The sequence below is a fragment of the Rhinatrema bivittatum genome, chromosome 6 (genome assembly GCF_901001135.1).
Source record: "Rhinatrema bivittatum chromosome 6, aRhiBiv1.1, whole genome shotgun sequence".
Lineage (NCBI taxonomy): Eukaryota > Metazoa > Chordata > Amphibia > Gymnophiona > Rhinatrematidae > Rhinatrema > Rhinatrema bivittatum.
The window spans coordinates 116,396,847-116,414,601 of NC_042620.1; the positions used below are offsets into that span (position 1 = coordinate 116,396,847).

At 42.9% G+C, this 17,755-nt stretch overlaps 1 protein-coding gene across 10 annotated transcripts in view; it reads right to left on the reverse strand.

Moving 5' to 3' along the window:
• The window catches only part of ATF2 (activating transcription factor 2), a 306,861-nt gene that overhangs the window by 44,506 nt on the left and 244,600 nt on the right, over nt 1–17,755 (reverse strand). For 8 of the 10 annotated variants that reach the window (XM_029605830.1, XM_029605831.1, XM_029605833.1 and 5 more), the window contains one exon: nt 13,417–13,917. In XM_029605830.1, coding sequence (XP_029461690.1) covers nt 13,621–13,917 — 297 coding nt within the window. In that variant the 3' untranslated portion in view covers nt 13,417–13,620. Of the gene's footprint in view, nt 1–13,416; nt 13,918–17,755 lie in introns of those variants that run through there. The other 2 variants (XM_029605838.1, XM_029605827.1) reach the window with 2 other exon arrangements.

The following is a 17,755-nucleotide window of genomic DNA, read 5'->3' on the forward strand; positions in this document are numbered from 1 at the left end:
CGACCAGGACATGATAGTGTTCACACTCATTTAACTAACTTTGATTAAAACTATGTTACCGAACATTATGGCACCTGTGTAAACTGATAGAGGTTAATAGCATTACTTTTGTGCCTTATTGTAAACCGTTGTGACGGTAACCACCTTAACGATGGTATAGAAAAAGATTTAAATAAAATAAATAAATAAATATTGCTTCAGTTTTGTGAGAGTTCAATATTAGGTGATTCTTTTTCATCCAGTCGCTAATGAGTTGAAATGCGGCCTAGAGTGGCTATAGGGTTACTCCATATAGCAAAATATAGTTGTGGATCATCTGTGTAGAGCCTAAATGTAATGGGCTTAGATTCCAACAGTGAACATAGCGGTCTCAGATATTAAACAGTACCACAGATAAAACTGAGCCCTATGGAACCCCACAGCAGACTTCGAACCATGAAGATTGAACACCTTGGAGATATACCTTCTGTTTTCTAGACTCAAGAAATGACAAACTAAGCTATAACACCCCCCCCCCCCGCCCCCAATTCCTTCTAACTTCTCAAGTAAAACAGAATGATATACAGTATCAAATCCAATGAGACATCAAGAAACAAGGCAATAACAGATTTTCCCTTGTAAACATCCAGCATAGAGCAAAGTTAAGTCTCTGTACTGTGTTTTTGTCTAAACCCATATTGATATTTATGTAAAATCTGATTTTCATTAAGAAAGTCTATTAGCTGAGAATAGACTTTTTGTCTAAAAGTTTACCCAGGGTCACAACATTTGAAATTGTACGATTGCTGCTAGGGAGTTCCAGGAGAAAATTTCCCTTCTTGTAGACTAGATGAAAGGAGGCTTGCTTCAATAGAGCAGGCATTAACCCTTCCCTCAGGGGAGAGTTTACTAATAATCCAATAATCTCAGTAAAGTCCTCCTTCAAAATGTACATTAATGAGAAAGTACATGGATCAAGTGGACAGATAGAATTCTTCACCTGAGCCATTGCCCTTTCAATTTCAGTTTGCCCATTTTCACTAAAAGATTCCCATATTACACCATGCTGTAAACTAGCTTTATTGAAATTATCTTGATTATGAATGTCATTCAGCTAAGATTCAATCTGAATTTTTAATATAACCATTTTTTCCTTTAAATATATGGCAAAATCAGCTGAAGAGAAATTACCTTTAAATTTTTCTTTCAAGTCCTGGTCATTTATTCTCTTAACCACACTGAAAAGATCTAGAGGTTTATGAAGCGAAGAGTGAAGCTGCATAGTAAAGAACTTCTTTCTTGTATTAGAAAATAAACACCTATAATCATTTCTAGCATTAACATATTGGCATTGGATTAAATCCATTGGTCTCTTTCACCATGCTCTTTTTGTCTCATTTCCCTTTTTGCCTGTATTAAGGCATTGTCTTACCAGGGCACCCTATTATGAGCTGCACATTGGTATTTCAAAGCTACTGGAGCAACAGTATCCTGTACCATTTCTATCTGTCAGAATAAAGAGTTAGCAAAATTCTACACATCTTCCAACCATAGTTGGTCTTTTTTAGTAGACCATTCTAATTTAAATTTCCCCAAATCAACCGGTTTTCTTTGTGTCAGACAAAACTACCAGCCAAACATTTATTCTTCACATAAAATTTAATTAAATAATGGTCAGACCAGTGAACTTGAAGTACATCAGTTACTTGGATCCATTTGGCTTTCATTAATTGCTCAGTACAGATCACCTGGTCAAGGGAATAGCCAGCTTAGGTGCAGCTGTGGTAAACAGTGGAGAATGCTCAACTGAAGACAAAAAAAATCAAGAAATTCATCAAAAACGTACCTCGGCTTACTGTCTGAATGGAGATTCAAATCGCCTAGTGGAATCACTTTAGGGTACTGAATTGCAAGAGAATTAAAAAATTCATAATAATCATTAAATCCCTAGCTAACATTTCTGGTGGACCGTACACTAGTGCAACACATAATCATCAAATCTCCAGACTAAACATTCACAGCCTTGGTCAATCGCAATGGAAAGAAGCTGCAACGTAAAAATAGTTTTATAAAAAAAACAACACACCGCCTCCCTTTCTACCTGCCCTGGTATGTTGTGAATATGAATAATTTGTTGGGTATCTATTTCTGACAAACATGTTTCAGTCAGGAAAAGAAAGTCATACTCCAACTAGATAAGGGGTGATATCATCAAATTTCTGTCTAACCGATGCAACATTAATATATGCCATAGAATATTTACTTGAATCAATAGCAACATATGGCAGAATGTTATATTCCCGAGCTACTGGAATCAAAAACATTACCTAACGACAAGGCTATACTTTTTGATTTAGAGGGCATATTAATAGCATGTGCACATATTGGTTTGTATTGCATGTTAAGTGATGGTTTAGCATGCATATTAAAACCCTGAGTGATGGCATGCTAAACAGAGTTGCTTACATGTAACAGGTACAGGGGCAGATTGGCCTATTGGGGCTTCGGGCATGCCCCGGTGGACCAGTCAGGCCAGTCACGTGGTTGCAGGGCTAACTTAGGCCTGGCCGTGCGGCTGAAGACAAGAGGCTGCCGTTGGCTAGACCGCACGCCCTTCTCTTTTTTGCCCCGTGGCCCAGCTGACAGGGTTCTCTTCATTTCAGCCACAAGGCCCAGCTGACAGCGGCCTCTTTTCTTCAGCCATGCAGCTGCACTGCGAAAGGAAAGAGGCCCTGTCAGCTGGTATGTTCTAGGGAGAGCAAGAGAGAGAGAGAGAGAGTGTGTGTGAGCATATGTATGTGAGATGCAGCATATGAGCAAATAGCATGTAAGAGCATGTGGGTGAACATGTGTAGGAGCATGTGTGCATGTGAGCAAATAGCATGCAAGACTGCATGTGTATGTGAGAAAGAAGCTGTGCAGGCCCGAGGAAGCCTCTGTTTATATGTTCTGGGGAGAGAGAGAGTGTACGCATATGTATATGTGTGAGAGAACATATGTATGTGTATATGAGAGAGCATGTGTGAGAGAACATGTGTGAGGATGTGTGAGTAAGCAAGTGTGTATGTTTGTTGGAGAATATGGGTATATGAGACGGGGAGAAGAAAGTTGTATCACTCCTTCCTGAACTAATCCATGACAATCTCAGGATGACTTGAAATCAAAAGTTCCCAGGTATGGAGGGCAGGGGATTTTTTTTTATCCTTATTAGTTTTAATAATTGGGTGTTATTTGATGTCTTCTGTTTTTAAATTTTTTATCTATTCGGTATTTAAGGGTATTTAAGGGTATTTGGGAATAATTATTATTGGGTATTCTTTTTATCAGCTGTTTTGAATATTCTTTTTATGATTATGGTTTTACTATTATGACTGATGGTTTATATAATCTTGATTTTATTGTTTAATATTTAATGAGGAATAGTAATGTTTCTGTTTTTACATTGTTGCACTGCATACAGAGTCTGTTTTGTTAACAGTTTCCAATTCAGTTTTTGTCTGCATGTTTCTAGTTATACTTTGTCTCTTTATTCTGTATTTGGTGAGGGTTCATCTGTGTTCTGCAGGTGTGACTGAGGTGAGGTATTTTGCTAGCATGTAGTTTCAGTTTGGCTTGTTCTGTTTTCCTATTATCAGGTGTATTGATGTTTTAAGGCCTGGTGTAATATTTGAAGTGTTGCCTTTTCATAAGTAGGGCTGTTACTGTTTGAGTGTGGGCAATTAGTGCTCTTTTCAAGTATAGCTTTACTATATTGTAATTATGTTTACTTAAAGCTTTATGAGAACTGACATGCTTTACAATAGTCCCAATACCATATGACTGTAGGTGTCTTTTTTGCAGAGTTTTCTGGTTGGTACCACCAGTAGTGCATATAAATAATATACATGTTTTGAGTGATATTTTTACCTTCAAACACTGAATATTCTTTTTCATGTAAACTCTGTTACTATAAATGCATATTTTCTAAATTATTTGTGGGAAGGATGGGATCAGGAGTGTGTGCAAGGCTGTAAGGTTCGCCTATGACACTTAAGATGCTCGCACCAGCTCTGGCTCTACAAGAGTAAGCAGGATTTCATCTGAAGCTGTACTATTTTGGATTAGTAGCTCTCCCCAGTCTTGGCCAGGGCTTAATTTTCTTTTTTGTAAGCCCAGAGAACAGCAGGGGTCACTTTTTGTCCCCTCTCCTCTGGAGTTGGTTGGCAGAACAGAGCCTGGGGAACCATAAAAGCAGCAGACTGTGTAGCCTGCAGTCAATGGGAATGCACTAGAGTGATGGGAGGGTTGTGGAGAAGTGGAGGCAAGCTACAGGCACAGGTCGGAAGAAGGTCGGGCTGCAACTCTGCTCACTCATGGTCTCTATAATGTGTTCATAGGAGAAAGTGCCTATGCAGTGTTGGGGAGGCTTCTGTCTGCGGTGACTGTACTGAGCTCAGAGAAGCAGCTGGCTCTGGAACCAGTGAGTCTCTTAGAGAATGAGACTAGGAAAGGGAGGGGGGCTACTGCAGAAAGGGGAAGTACTGGCAGCAAGCAAGAACTTTACACCATGATGCAGCAGTGCTGGACTGGGGGCACTCACTGTGGGGCAGATTTTCAAAGGGATATGCGCGCAACCCCTGAAAAGCTGCCCCTTCCACCCCTGCGCGTGCCGAGCTTAGCTTGCATAGGCTTGGCGGCGCACGCAAGCCACGGGACGCGCGCAAGTCCCGAGGCTTTCCTGGGGGGCCAGCGCGTTCTCGGGGGCGTGGCCGCTGGCATGGTTCCGGCCCAGGGGCGTTCTGGGGCGTGGCTGCAGCCTCCGGACCAGCCCCCAGACCGGAACATGGCGCGCTGGCAGCCGGCCGGCGTGCGCAAGTTACGCCTGCCTTGGGCAGGCATAACTTGTAAAATAAAGGTAGGGGGGGGGAATTAGTTAGGGCTGGGGGGTGGGTTAGATAGGGGAAGGGCGGGGAAGGTGGGGGGGAGCTGGAACGGAGGATGGCTGTGCGGCTCGGCGTGTGCAGGCTGCTGATTTTGCACAGCCTTGTGCGCGCCGACCCTGTATTTTATAACATGCGCGCAGCAGCGCGCGCATGTTATAAAATCGGGAGTAGATTTGTTCACGCCGGGTTGCGCGAACAAATCTACTCCCGCACGCACCTTTTAAAATCTACCCCTGTGCGAGCACATAAGCAGCAGTACAACAGTAGCATGTTAAGAGAGAGGGTTTGTGTGTCTGTGTCAGAGTGAGACAGAGATACACACGCCCATACACACTTTGTCTGTGAGAGTGTGTGGTGGGTATCTTTGTTTCTGACATAGACACATACACACTCTCAGCGTGTGGGAGTGTCTGAGAAAGAGTACGCGTCTGAGGTTGTTCATGCTCATGTGCCAATACAGTTTCTGAAGTCTGAAAAATCTGTTTGTGACTGAGCGTAGTGTCTGATAACTGGCTGGCAGTGTCAATAACTTGCAACTGGTTCAAGAGCCAGACCAGGAATCCAGAATATCTCTAAGAGATATAAGCAAATGTTTAGGGGGCTGCAACTCCGCTCACTCATGGTCTCTATAATGTGTTCAACTTCTTAGTTATTTAGAAAAGATTAAGTTTATTTTGGACATATTTTGGCTCAATTCTGCTGGGTTCTAGGGTTGACTTAGTACACTTTTGGGAGCTGTTGATACATGTTCTGCAGGGAAAGTGCATGAAGGCATCAGATACCCCATGGACCAATTTTGAAAAAAAAAACCCCGGGCCAATATTTTCCTTCAATCCACCCCTGAACAGGTGCTCTCTGAAGACAGCACGATGTTAGTCTTTACATCAGAAGGACTCCCGATGCGGAAAACTTATGTCAAAGTTTCTAGAACTTTGACTAGGCACACTGAGCATGCCCTTACCACGTGTCCACACAGGGACCCTCCCCAGTCTTGTAATATTGAATTATAATTAAAATAAAAAATAGGAGAAACCCAACTTCACGGGGTGGTGAGCGGGATTCGTGAGGGCTAACAGCCTGCTGTCCTTGGAGAACACTTGTTACAGGTAAGCAACTCTGCTTTCTCTGAGGACAAGCAGGATGGTACTCCTCACACATGGGTGAATCCCTAGCTACAGGCTGCTCCCCAACACAAAAGGGCACCAACAAACACCTGAGGTGCCAATGGGTACAACACTGGTGCTGTTTGTAGTAGAAGGGGAGACAGCTTGAACACAAACAACAGGCCCTAGGTGGGAGAGTTGGGTTCTACACCTCAAACAGGTTCCGAAGGACAGACTGGCCGAACCTACTGTTGTGTCGGCCATCCCTATCCAGACAGTAATGAGATGTGAATGTGCAGAGAGAACTCCACGCAGACTTGCAGATCTCCTCCACGGGAACTGCTTTGCAAGTGAACTACTGAAGCTGCCATGGCTTTGACAGAATGAGCCATGACATGATCTCCAAGATGCAGTCCCGCCTGGGTGTAACATTCAATGCCCTACCTATTCTTGTCAAAAGAAATAAAAAATTAGGTTGACTGTCTATGGGCTTCTGTCTGATCCAGATAGAAGGCTAAGGTTTACCTGCAGTCCAAACTGTGCAGTGCTCATTTGCCTTGGTGCAAATGGGGCCTGGGAAAGAATATTGGCAGGATGATTGACTGGTTAAGATGGAAATCCTTCACCACCTTAAGCAGAAACTTAGGGTGTGTGCTGAAGATCACCCTGTCATGATAAAACGTATCCACCTTATACTAAGTCACTAAGGCCTGGAGCTCGCTGACCCCTCCACGCTGAAGTGACCGCCACCAAAAATAGGACCTTCCAGGTCAGGTACTTCAGGCCACAGCGGCTTAAAAGGAGCTTTCAGCAGCTGAGCTAACACCATGCTGAGGTCCCAAGACACAACGGGAGGCCTTAGGGGAGGCTTCAGTTGAAGCAAGCACCACATGAAACGTACAACTATAGGCTATACAGAGATGGTTGTACTGCCTACATCATGGTGGTGTGTGTCAGCTGCACTGATATGAACTCTAATGAAGCTGGTCTTTAAGCCAGCATCCGATAGGTGTAGGAAGTAGTCAAGCAGTTCTTGTGTGGGGCAGGAGAATGGATCTAGGGCCTTCTCTTCACACTACACAAAATACCTCCTCCACTTCAGTCCATAAGACTTTTTAATGGAAAGTTTTCTAGAAGCCACCAGGAGCCGAGACACATCCTTTGAAAGATCAAGCGGCTGCAGGATTAACCGATGCTGTTGCCTGCCTTGATCTTGCGTGATGAGATCTGGGGTAGTCCTCAGACTGAACAGTCTCCGGATAGAAAACTCCTGTAGAAGTGGAAACCAGACTTATCTCAGCCAAAGAGGGGTATTTAAGAAAGTCTTCGCCACTAAGTAAAATGGAGGATACGCATACAGAAGACTCTTGCTCCAATGAGGGACGAGGGCATCTGAGGCTGGTTTGCTGTCTGACCTGTACAGGGAGCAAAACTAAGGCACCTTGCTGTTGCAGGGGGACGCAAATAGATCTATGTCTGGGCTGCCCCAGAGGCGGAATATCCGATTCGCTACCCCCTTGGATCCAGGGACCAGTTGTGGGGTCTGAAGGCTCAATTTGGCCTGTCCGCTACCATGTTCTCCATTCCGGCCAGGTACATAGCCCTGAGCACCTTCCTGTGGGACAGGGCTCATGACCAGATGTGGACCACTTCCTGACACAGAAAGTGCGATCCCGGTCCTCTCTGCTTGTTGACATACCACATGGTTACCTGGTTGTCGGTTTGGATCAGGACAACTTTGTTGGATAGCTAGTCTCTCAAAGTCTATAGCATGTCCCTGATTGCCCAAATCTCCAGGAAGTTGATTTGACAAGAATCTTCCTGAGGCCCTGGGTGCTGAGCCCATCTACAAGAGCTCCCGACGCCTGGGTGGATGCATCTGTGGTTAGGACAATTTGTGTAGGGACACTTTGAAAAGAGATCCCCACTTCCAGATTTGAACGTATCCGCCATCAGGACAATGAGTCCCGGAGAGACGGGGTAACTCAGATGCAATCCTGGAGGCTCTGTGTGGCCTGGCACCACTGCGACCATAGGGTAAAGGGAGTGGCATGAACAGTTGCAGCCATATGGCCCAAAAGCCTCAACATGTGCCAGGTTGACACCTGCTGGCTCTGTTGGATCTCTGTTGCGATGATTGTCTAGATGACAGGCAGGAAGGCCTTGGCCTAAGTTGTGTCTAGCAGGGCCCATATGAAGTCCAATTGAAGTAACGGACTGAGTTGGGACTTTGGGTAGTTGAGAAGGAACCCTAGTGACTCCAACACCTGGATGATCAAATGCATGGACTTGGCTGTCCCTGCCTGAGTTGTGCTCTTGATCAGCCAATCGTCCAGACACGGGAAAACATGCACTCCTGGCCGTGGAGGTGCGCCGTCACCACGGCCAGGCATTTTGTAAAGACCTGTGGGGCTGATGTGAGCCCAAACAACAACACCCGGTACTGGAAGTGCTGTTTTCACACCACAAATCAGAGATGCTTCCAGTGACTGGGGAAGATCTCGATATGGGTGTATGCGTCCTTTAGGTTTAAGGAGCATAGCTAGTCCCCTTTTTGCTAAAGGGGAATCAAGATGCCCAGGGAAACCATCTTGACCTTTTCTTTTCCTAGAAACTTGTTCAAGGCCATTAAGTCTAGGATGGGACGGAGTCCTCCTGTTCTCTTTGGAATCAGGAAGTACCTGAAGTAGAATCCCCGCCCTCTTTGCCCAACTGCTCTGGTTGTTAAGAGGGAGGAGAGCTCTGCAAGTAGTATCACCTGATGCACTACTGGCTCCCAAAATGGGCACGGAGGGCAATTTGACGGGACACCCAATAGATTTAATTGATACCCTTGACGGACGATGGACAGAACCCACTGGTCCGAGGTTATATTGAGCCACTGGTTCGCAAAGAACCCCAGCCTGCACCTGACATGAAGGTCCATTTCTTGGTTACCAGCAATTGGTCTATGCGCCCTACGACTCAATCAAAACCCCATCTCTAGAGTTGACTGAGGAGCCAGCTAGGTTTTGGGGGCTCTCTCTACTGCCTAGGACTACCATGGGAGCCCTGATGATGTGGACAGGAGCGAGCAGAGGATAGTACTTCCTTTGGCAAAAGAAAGACTTCCTTGGCCCCTGTCTAACTGGCCTCCTAGAAGAGGAGGACAGGTCTGGAGTGCTGGTGAAGAGTTGCTGGAAGATTTCATGGTGGTTCTGAAGTTGGACCACAGCATCCCTCACCCTATCTCCTTGATTCTCTCCAGTGCACAGCACATCAGCGAGTCGTTCCTGTACCTTTGGTTGGAGATCAGAAGCCTGCAGCCATGCTATTCTGCATACACCAATTCCCGCTGCAGAGACTCTTGATGCTGTCTCGAAAACATCACAGTTTGCATGGACCTCATGTTTTCCGCACTCCAGGCCCTTATGCACCAGCAACATGAGGGTATTCTGTGGCTGATGATGCAGCTACTCAGCCACCTCCTGCACCTTCTTCCAGATGTCCAGTGAGTACTGGCTCATGTAGAGCTCGAGGTCAGCAATGTGGCAACGAGCATGGCACCTTGAAATACCTTCCTCCCAAGAGTGTCCATCGCTCAGTGGTCCTTCCCCAGGGGTGCTGAGGAATGAGTCTGAGAGCACTTAGACCTCGAGGGCAGATTCAATCACCACTGGGTGAGGCAGCTGACACTTGTTGAATCTGGCAGCCTTCTGGACGAGGTAGATGCTGTCTGCCTTCTTATTAACAGGAGGCACTGTGAAGAGGTGTTCCCATATTCTCAGCAGCAACTCCATAAGAATCTGATGTACCAGGACTGACATTATCTCCTTAGGAGGCTTCATGAACTGGAGGACCTCAAGCATTTTGTGCCTGGCATCCCCCCTCTGTTAGTAACTGAAAAGGGATGGTTTCCGCCATCCTCCTCACAAAACCTGCGATGGTTAAGTCGTCAGGCGAAGACATCCTTTGCTCCTCCGTAGGAGAAGAGTCTGAAGGAAGACCCTTGGAGCCCTCTGAAACATCATCCCCTCCAGGGGTCATAGTGTTCCTCAACCTCACTGTAAGTCACAGTGGATGGGTCCCTAGGTGCTTGGCCTTCGACCAGAGGTGATGTTGGGAATCTTTGTTCTCATTTGAGTGGTGTGTTGTGTGTAATGTATTATCTATCTATATGTACATAGATATATATACCCACACTTTACCATGGAAACCTGTGTAAGCTGTGGGGCAATACAAGGCCTGAAGCTGAATTTTCTATCCTCAATTGCTGCTGTTGTGGGGCTGGCACCACTACAGAAGACAAGTGGCACCTAGGCTGCAGGACACCCAGCATGGTAGCAGTGGCAATGCTCCAACACCTATAAATAATTTGGTGCCAGAGGAGGTTACCTACATTATCTATTCCTAATGCCAGGCCTGCTTAAATCTAGGAAAATAAATAGTAAACCTAAATGCAGGCCCTAAATTTAGGTGAATTTTTAACTGAAAAATTTAAGGACCTAGGTTCAGCTGAAATTAGGCATCAAACTTAGGCTCCCAAATTTAGGAGCCCAACTTGTTTTGAATATCAGCCTATATGTATTTTGCAGATATGAAGGTGCAGAAAAAAAGATTTGAAAAATAAAACACATGTTTAATGATACATTTTAAGCTTTTATGTACCAGGGTGACTAAACCCATAGGGGTAATTTTCAAAAGGATTTACACATGTAAAAGTCTGTAAATCTTGTTTTAGTTTCTTATTTTTATGATTATATATGTGATACCATGTAAGTCACTGTGAATGTTTGTATGGAACAAGCAGGTTAAAATAATTTTTAAAGAAATAAGCATATATCATAGCAATTTTCAAAAGCCCATGTATTTATGCGTGTAAAGTTTTAAGCATGTAAATCCTTTTTAAAATTACCCCCATAATGAATGAGTTCATACACCAGTGTAATCTTTTGTTCAGAGTAAGAAGGAAATAAGACTGATTCAAAAGTTGGCAAATAACGTCCATCTGTGCTAAAACTGTTTTAGCTCAATGCTGCAACATAATTAAATAGCTTGAAAATTTTTAAACAGTTAGAAACAATTCCCATGGAGACTGAAAGAATAAGGAATGTGAGAGAAAAGGCTCGGAGGTCTTACTGGGGGTACTGACTACTGTACAAGGCCCCGACAGAGGTTTTCCCGGGTTCCTCCCTGCGTGATGTCATCAATGGGCGACGCCTAAAGGGACCTATAAAACAGCCCCTTTACAGTGAGGTACAGAGACTGAAAGAATAAGGAGTGTGAGAAAAAAGGCCCAGAGGCTTTACCGGGGGTACTGACCGCTGTACAAGGCCCCGACGAAGGTTTTCCGGGTTCCTCCTTGCGTGATGTAATCAATGGGCGACGCCTAAAGAGACCTATAAAATCGGCCCCTTTACAGTGAGGTACCAAGACTGAAAGAATAAGGAGTGTGAGAGAAAAGGCCTGGAGGCCTTACCGAGGGGATACTGACTGCTGTACAAGGCCCCGACGGAGGTTTTCCGGGTTCCTCCTTGCATGATGTCATCAATGGGCAACGCCTAAAGGGACCTATAAAATCGGCCCCTTTGCAGTGCGTGCTGCCGCTGGCGCATCACCAAAGCCGCTCGCGCCTAAGGGGTGCGCGGCTTTGTTCTAATTTTGCCTCTGCATTGACTCAACATGATGGACATTGAATAAGGTACTCTCTTCTAAACAATATTTTCAATATTATTTTCTTGCCTTTCAGCCTCCATGATAAGGTACATCCAAGAAAGTAAGTGGAGCAATTGTTAGAAGATTGGGGTCCAAGTTTCCTGTTAAAAAATTGTACTTTAATAACTGTAATGCCTCATACAGCCAGAAAAAGACGGGCAAAAGAACGTGCTTGCCCTGGAGCCATTCCAGATCCTGCTTTGACTGGCTCAATGGACTCCCAGGTTATTAGAGTTGGGCAACAATCGGCAATTGAGCCGCATTTGGGAGGTCTCTTGCAAATGAGCAGAGTCTTTCCCCAGGCACTGACATCTCACTCTCGCCAATATTGAGGGAACTGCCGGCAAATCCAGCATTGCAGAAAGGCTTGGAGGAGGAAGTGGCCACAGTGTCTGCCGAAGTTGCAGGCAAAGGGTATGGTCAGCCAGGGAACCCAACTCCGAAAGACCCCATCGATGATGCTGCTGAGAAGGGCAGCGGTGAAATTGCCGGGAGCATAGCCCTGGGAGAGCGTGGGTTAACCAGGCAAAAGATTTCTACTCCTAAGAAAACAGAACCTGATTTTCAAATGATTAAACCTATTAATGTAATGTTAGATTCACTCTGGGAGGCTATAGAGGGACTAGGGAAGTTTATTTCAGGGCAAATTGGCCCTTATTCTGAGAAATTACAGGATCATGAAGATCGTATTCAAATATTGGAAAAACAACAACTAGTTGACCTGTCAGAATCTTGAAAATAAGAATTATGTGGAGTCCAGTAAAAATGTACAAGATATTTTAGTTAAAGATAATTTGAATCTACAGGTTAAATTAGAAAATATAGAGAACATCTTAAAAGGAAAACATTTATGATTTGTAAATTTCCCACAATTACCTCTTATATCCCCTAAAGAGATGTATAAAAGATATTTAAGAGAAATCTTGAAAGTACCAGAAGAGAATATATCACCAGTTACTTGGGTTTTTTATATACCTTATAAAGATCAGAATAATGGTATTGTAAGAGATGTGAGCGGAGAGGTTAAGGGAGATCAAGGGAAAATAGTCCCTAGGTTAAACATATCTGAAATGCTTGAGACATCAGATTCAGTGCAGGCCAAACCGGCCATGATGATAGTTACGTTTGTATTAGAGCCCGATAGAGATTGGGTCCTAAATGTATTTTTTAAAAACAGAATGCAAACCTTTTTAAGCGTGCAGATAAGGATTTTTCCTGATGTCTCAAAGACAACCCAAAAGAAAAGAAAGCAATTTCTACTTCTTAGACCTTTAGCTTTACAATTAGGGGCAACATTTCAATTAAAATTTCCTTGTTGATGTTTACTTTCTTAAAGGTACTAAATACTTGTTCTTCATACCCTCTCAACTCACTCAATTCTTAGGTAAAAAGAAAGAAGAACAGGATAGTGAGAAAAGAGATACCTAGAGCCTGGTATATAAACGTCTCCAATATAAGGTTGTGTATTCCCTCAGAATAAAGAAAGCCTAACTATTAGTAGTAATAAATGGTTCCTAATTATTACCTATATTACATTATATTATATAATTTAAATTTGGATGTCCCTTTTTATTTAGGACTTAATTTGAAGTTGTTGATCTGTTTTTCTTTCTGTTTTTTTTAAGATAAAGTTGTAAAATTTTCTTTTGATGTGATCATAGACTTCAATTCTATATCAAGTGATATGTTTCTTGATTGTAAAATTGAATAACGAATAAATAAAAAACAAAACATGAAACAATTCCCATTTGTAGTACCCAGTTTACAACCAAATATGCATAAGATAAACAAGAGCCTCATTTCCTCAGAACATATCTAGTTCGTCTTTAAAAAGCACCTGCTATGATGAATGCAGACGTGAACAGTTGTGCCTGTCTCTCCAACTTTTTATGTATAAACTTGTATCACAGATTATCAACCTTTTACTCCATTTTTACGAGATATTGTGAGGACTTGTAAAAGGGGAATCTGAAAATTGCTGACATTTGTTCATTGTTTGGAATAACATATACCTGCAATTGCACATTTAATGAACTTAAGTCTTCTGCCTTTTTCTCTAAAGACTGCACCCACACTTTTCTTTTTTGCCTACATCTTGAAGCAGCAGCACGGTTCCGTTCTAAAAACTTCCTCCTTTTCTCATCAGGGTCATCACTTGCTGCCCTCCTTCGGCGGCCTCCTGTGCTTTGTGTTTGCGGCGTAGTGTGAGCAGGAGAAACCTACAGGAAGCAAAGATATACTTTGTTAAACTGAGAACACATTCTTATCACTTGAATACAGCAATTGATTTGGACTCATCCAAATCCCATATCTATGCAACATCAACAAATCCTTTATTTAAAGGTGTTTTTCTATAAGTGATCTAGCAAGTTCTGAATTTTAATCATTTTGTTTACATTAACTATTTTAAAGAAAGACATGCATTAATGTTATGCTGATATTATGATATCGACATTCAGTGGGCCAATGAGTAGGAAAGCTACCTGGATAGCTTTACTCAAATATTCAGAGACAGATAAGTAACTTTAAGTCAGTGATTTTCCAACCAAACTGAACCAGCTAAATTTATCCAGCTAACATGAGTATCAGTGGTAGTTGGTTAAATTTTAGCCAAGTTTCCACCCTGCTTCTTTTTAACTGACTAAATTTTAGCCAGATAATGACTTACTAGAGTAAAATTTCACTGGTGAGGGTGGGAAATTCAAATCTCAGTGTTTCTTCAGGTTACTTCAAAAGTTACCTAGATAAATCCTTTGAATAGCAACCTTTATTTATTTATTAACATAATGGGCCAGCAAACAAACCTGGCCCCTTTCTAAAACACCAGCAGCTACTATTTTTTTTTTTTTTTTACAAAAAAAAAGGGGGGGGGGGGGGGAGACAGGGCAGGGGCTGTTCTATAATGACGTAGGGTGAGGCAGTGGCTTCAGGTGGCAAAATTCTGGAGTGGCAAAAAATGCCCTCCAAAACGCTCAGAGGCTGCCTCCTGATTCATATTTAGCTAAACGTCGGTGGGGTCACCACCCCCTGCTGGCAAACAAAATAGGAGATTAATATAATGCTGTTGGGTGAACAGGCTGCAGTAAGTTAAAATAAAAATGTAAATAAACTGAAAAGTGCTATTCATATTGATTTGGCTCTGTACAGGAGCTGTCCAGCTATGGTGCTGAAATGCAGTTTAATTATCCCCTGGGTTCATTGGTCATTCTTATTTTTAATTAAATATTCCAAAAAATGTGTTTTCTTATATTTGCATCTGCTTGCCTAGTTTGCCATTTATTTTCTTCTACTTGCTTCAGTGCTCATTTCTTCTTTTTAGCATCTCACATTCCTCTATTTTTTCCCTTATTTTATAACCCCTTCCAACTTTCTTTAGTTCACTTATCGCAGTGACAATCCTCGGCTGGGGGAGGGGGGGGGGGGCATGCAGCATAGCTCCCCCTGGAATCCTGCAATAATGGGCCCACTCCCCGCCAGCATCCCCAACTGCAGTGAAGACAAGAAGAGGCCCGTGCATGACGCGACTGGGAGGAGGAGGGAGCCTGTTCAGCTGCTGCATCTTCCCCTGTGCTGGTCCCACGGTATTCAAAAATTGTGGGGCTAGCACTTCCTTTATGCTGATCTTGCGATGCTCCCTCCTGCTCTGATCATTTCATGCACAGGCCTCTTCTTGTCTTTGCTGCCGGTGAGATGGGGTCCATTGGCAGCCCTCTTTATTTTTCGGTCTGCCCCAATCCCCCATCTGTGAGAACCAGGTCTGGGCAGGAGAAAGCGAAAAGGCTTTGTGGCCACCGGTGAAGCACCGCCAGCAGAAAATAAGAGGCTCCCATCTGCCTGCTGACCTCCTATTCTCACTACCACCACAGAAAGGGGAGACTGAGTCTGATGGATAGTATTTATTTATTTAAAAGCTTTTCTATACCGCGAATTGGACAGGTGACTGACCGTCTAGGCGGTGTACAATAAAACATACACAATTAAAATAACAATACAAATAAAACTAAGTCTTCATCTATATCACATTTACATTTCTGAGTACACTATCTGAGTTACAGCTTTTGGAGATGTCAATAGCTAGATGTTATTCTTGCATCAAATAGGTAATTAACTGTTTTTATGGGCAACGGAAAATAGATACTTTTTAAGGATTTTTTTTAATTCCTTTGTGCATGTGTGGGTGTGTATGAGAGAGCATCTGTGTGTGTGTGTGTGTATGAAAGCATGTGCCTGTGTGAGAGCATCAATGCTTTCATCCTTACACAAGTGTATGTATATGTATGAGAGAGCATCTGTGTATGTGAGAGCATCTACATGTGTGTACCTAAGAGCATGTGTATGTATGAGAGGGCATGTGTTGTGTGTGTGAAAGAGCAAGTGTAAGAGCATCTGTGTGTCTGTGTGTGTGTGTGTGAGCGTGTAAACAAACAAGTGTGAGAGCGGGTGTGTGGATAAGAGCATGTGAATGTATGAGAGAGCATCTATGTGTATATGAGCGCAAGTATGAGCATGAAAGAACTTGTGAGAGAGAGGGAGGAAGGAGAAAGTTCCCTTGCTGTCTCCTGTTCCAACACTAATCCAGGGAAATCTCAGGGTGACCGGAAATCAAAAGTTCCCAGGTATGGAAAGCAGGAATTTTTTATTCTTGCTAGTATTAATTATTGGGTGCTATTTAATGTGTTTGCTAGTATGAAATATTTTATTGGTGTTTGGGACTTTTTTTAAATAATTTCTATATGAGATTTAATTACTGGATGTTCTATTCATCAGCTGTTTTGAAACATTTATTCTTTTTATTAATATGATTTTACTATTATGATTGTTTTATATTTTTGGATTTTTTGTTTGATATTTTATGATGAATGGTATTTCTAAGAACATAAGAAATTGCCATGCTGGGTCAGAACAAGGGTCCATCAAGCCCAGCATCCTGTTTCCAAAAGAGGCCAAACCAGGCCACAAGAACCTGGCAAGTACCAAAACACTAAGAAGATCCCATACTACTGATGCCAGTAATAGCAGAGGCCATTCCCTAAGTCAGCTTGATTAATAGCAGTTAATGCACTTCTCCTCCAAGAACTTATCCAAACCCTTTTTAAACCCAGCTACACTAACTGCACTAACCACATCCTCTGGCAACAAACTCCTGAGCTTAATTGTGCACTGAGTGAAAAAGAATTTTCTCCGATTAGTCTTAAATGTGCTACTTGCTAACTTCATGGAGTGCCCCCTAGTCCTTCTATTATCCAAAAGTGTAAATAACCGATTCACATCTACTTGTTCAAGACCTCTCATTATTTTAAAGACCTCTATCTTATCCCCCCTCAGCCATCTCTTCTCCAAGCTGATCATCCCTAACCTCTTCAGCCTTTCCTCATAGGGGAGCTGTTCCAACCCTTTATCATTTTGGTCGCCCTTCTCTGTACCTTCTCCATTGCAACTATATCTTTTTTGAGAATTGTACACAGTATTCAAGGTGCGGTCTCACCAAGGAGCGATACAGAGGCATTATTACATTTTCCGTTTTGTTAACCATTCCCTTCTTAATAATTCCCTACATTCTGTTTGCTTTTTTGACTGCTGCAGCACACTGAGCCGACGATTTCAAAGTATTATCCACTATGATACCTAGATCTTTTTCCTGGGCGGTAGCTCCTAATATGGAACCTAACATTGTGTAACTACAGCAAGGGTTATTTTTCCCTATATGCAACACCTTGCACTTGTCTACATTAAATCTCATCTGCCATTTGGATGCCCAATTTTCCAGTCTCCCAAGGTCCTCCTGCAAAGTATCACAATCCGCTTGTGATTTAACTACTCGAAATAATTTTGTATTATTTGCAAATTTGTATTATTTGCAAATTTGATAACCTCACTCGTCGTAATCCTTTCCAGATCATTTATAAATATATTGAAAGCACTGGTCCAAGTACAGATCCCTGAGCACTCCACTGTTTACAGTTTTCCAGTGAGAAAAGTAACCATTAAATCCTACTTTCTGTTTCCTGTCTTTTAACCAGTTTGTAATCTACGAAAGGACATCATCTCCTATCCCAT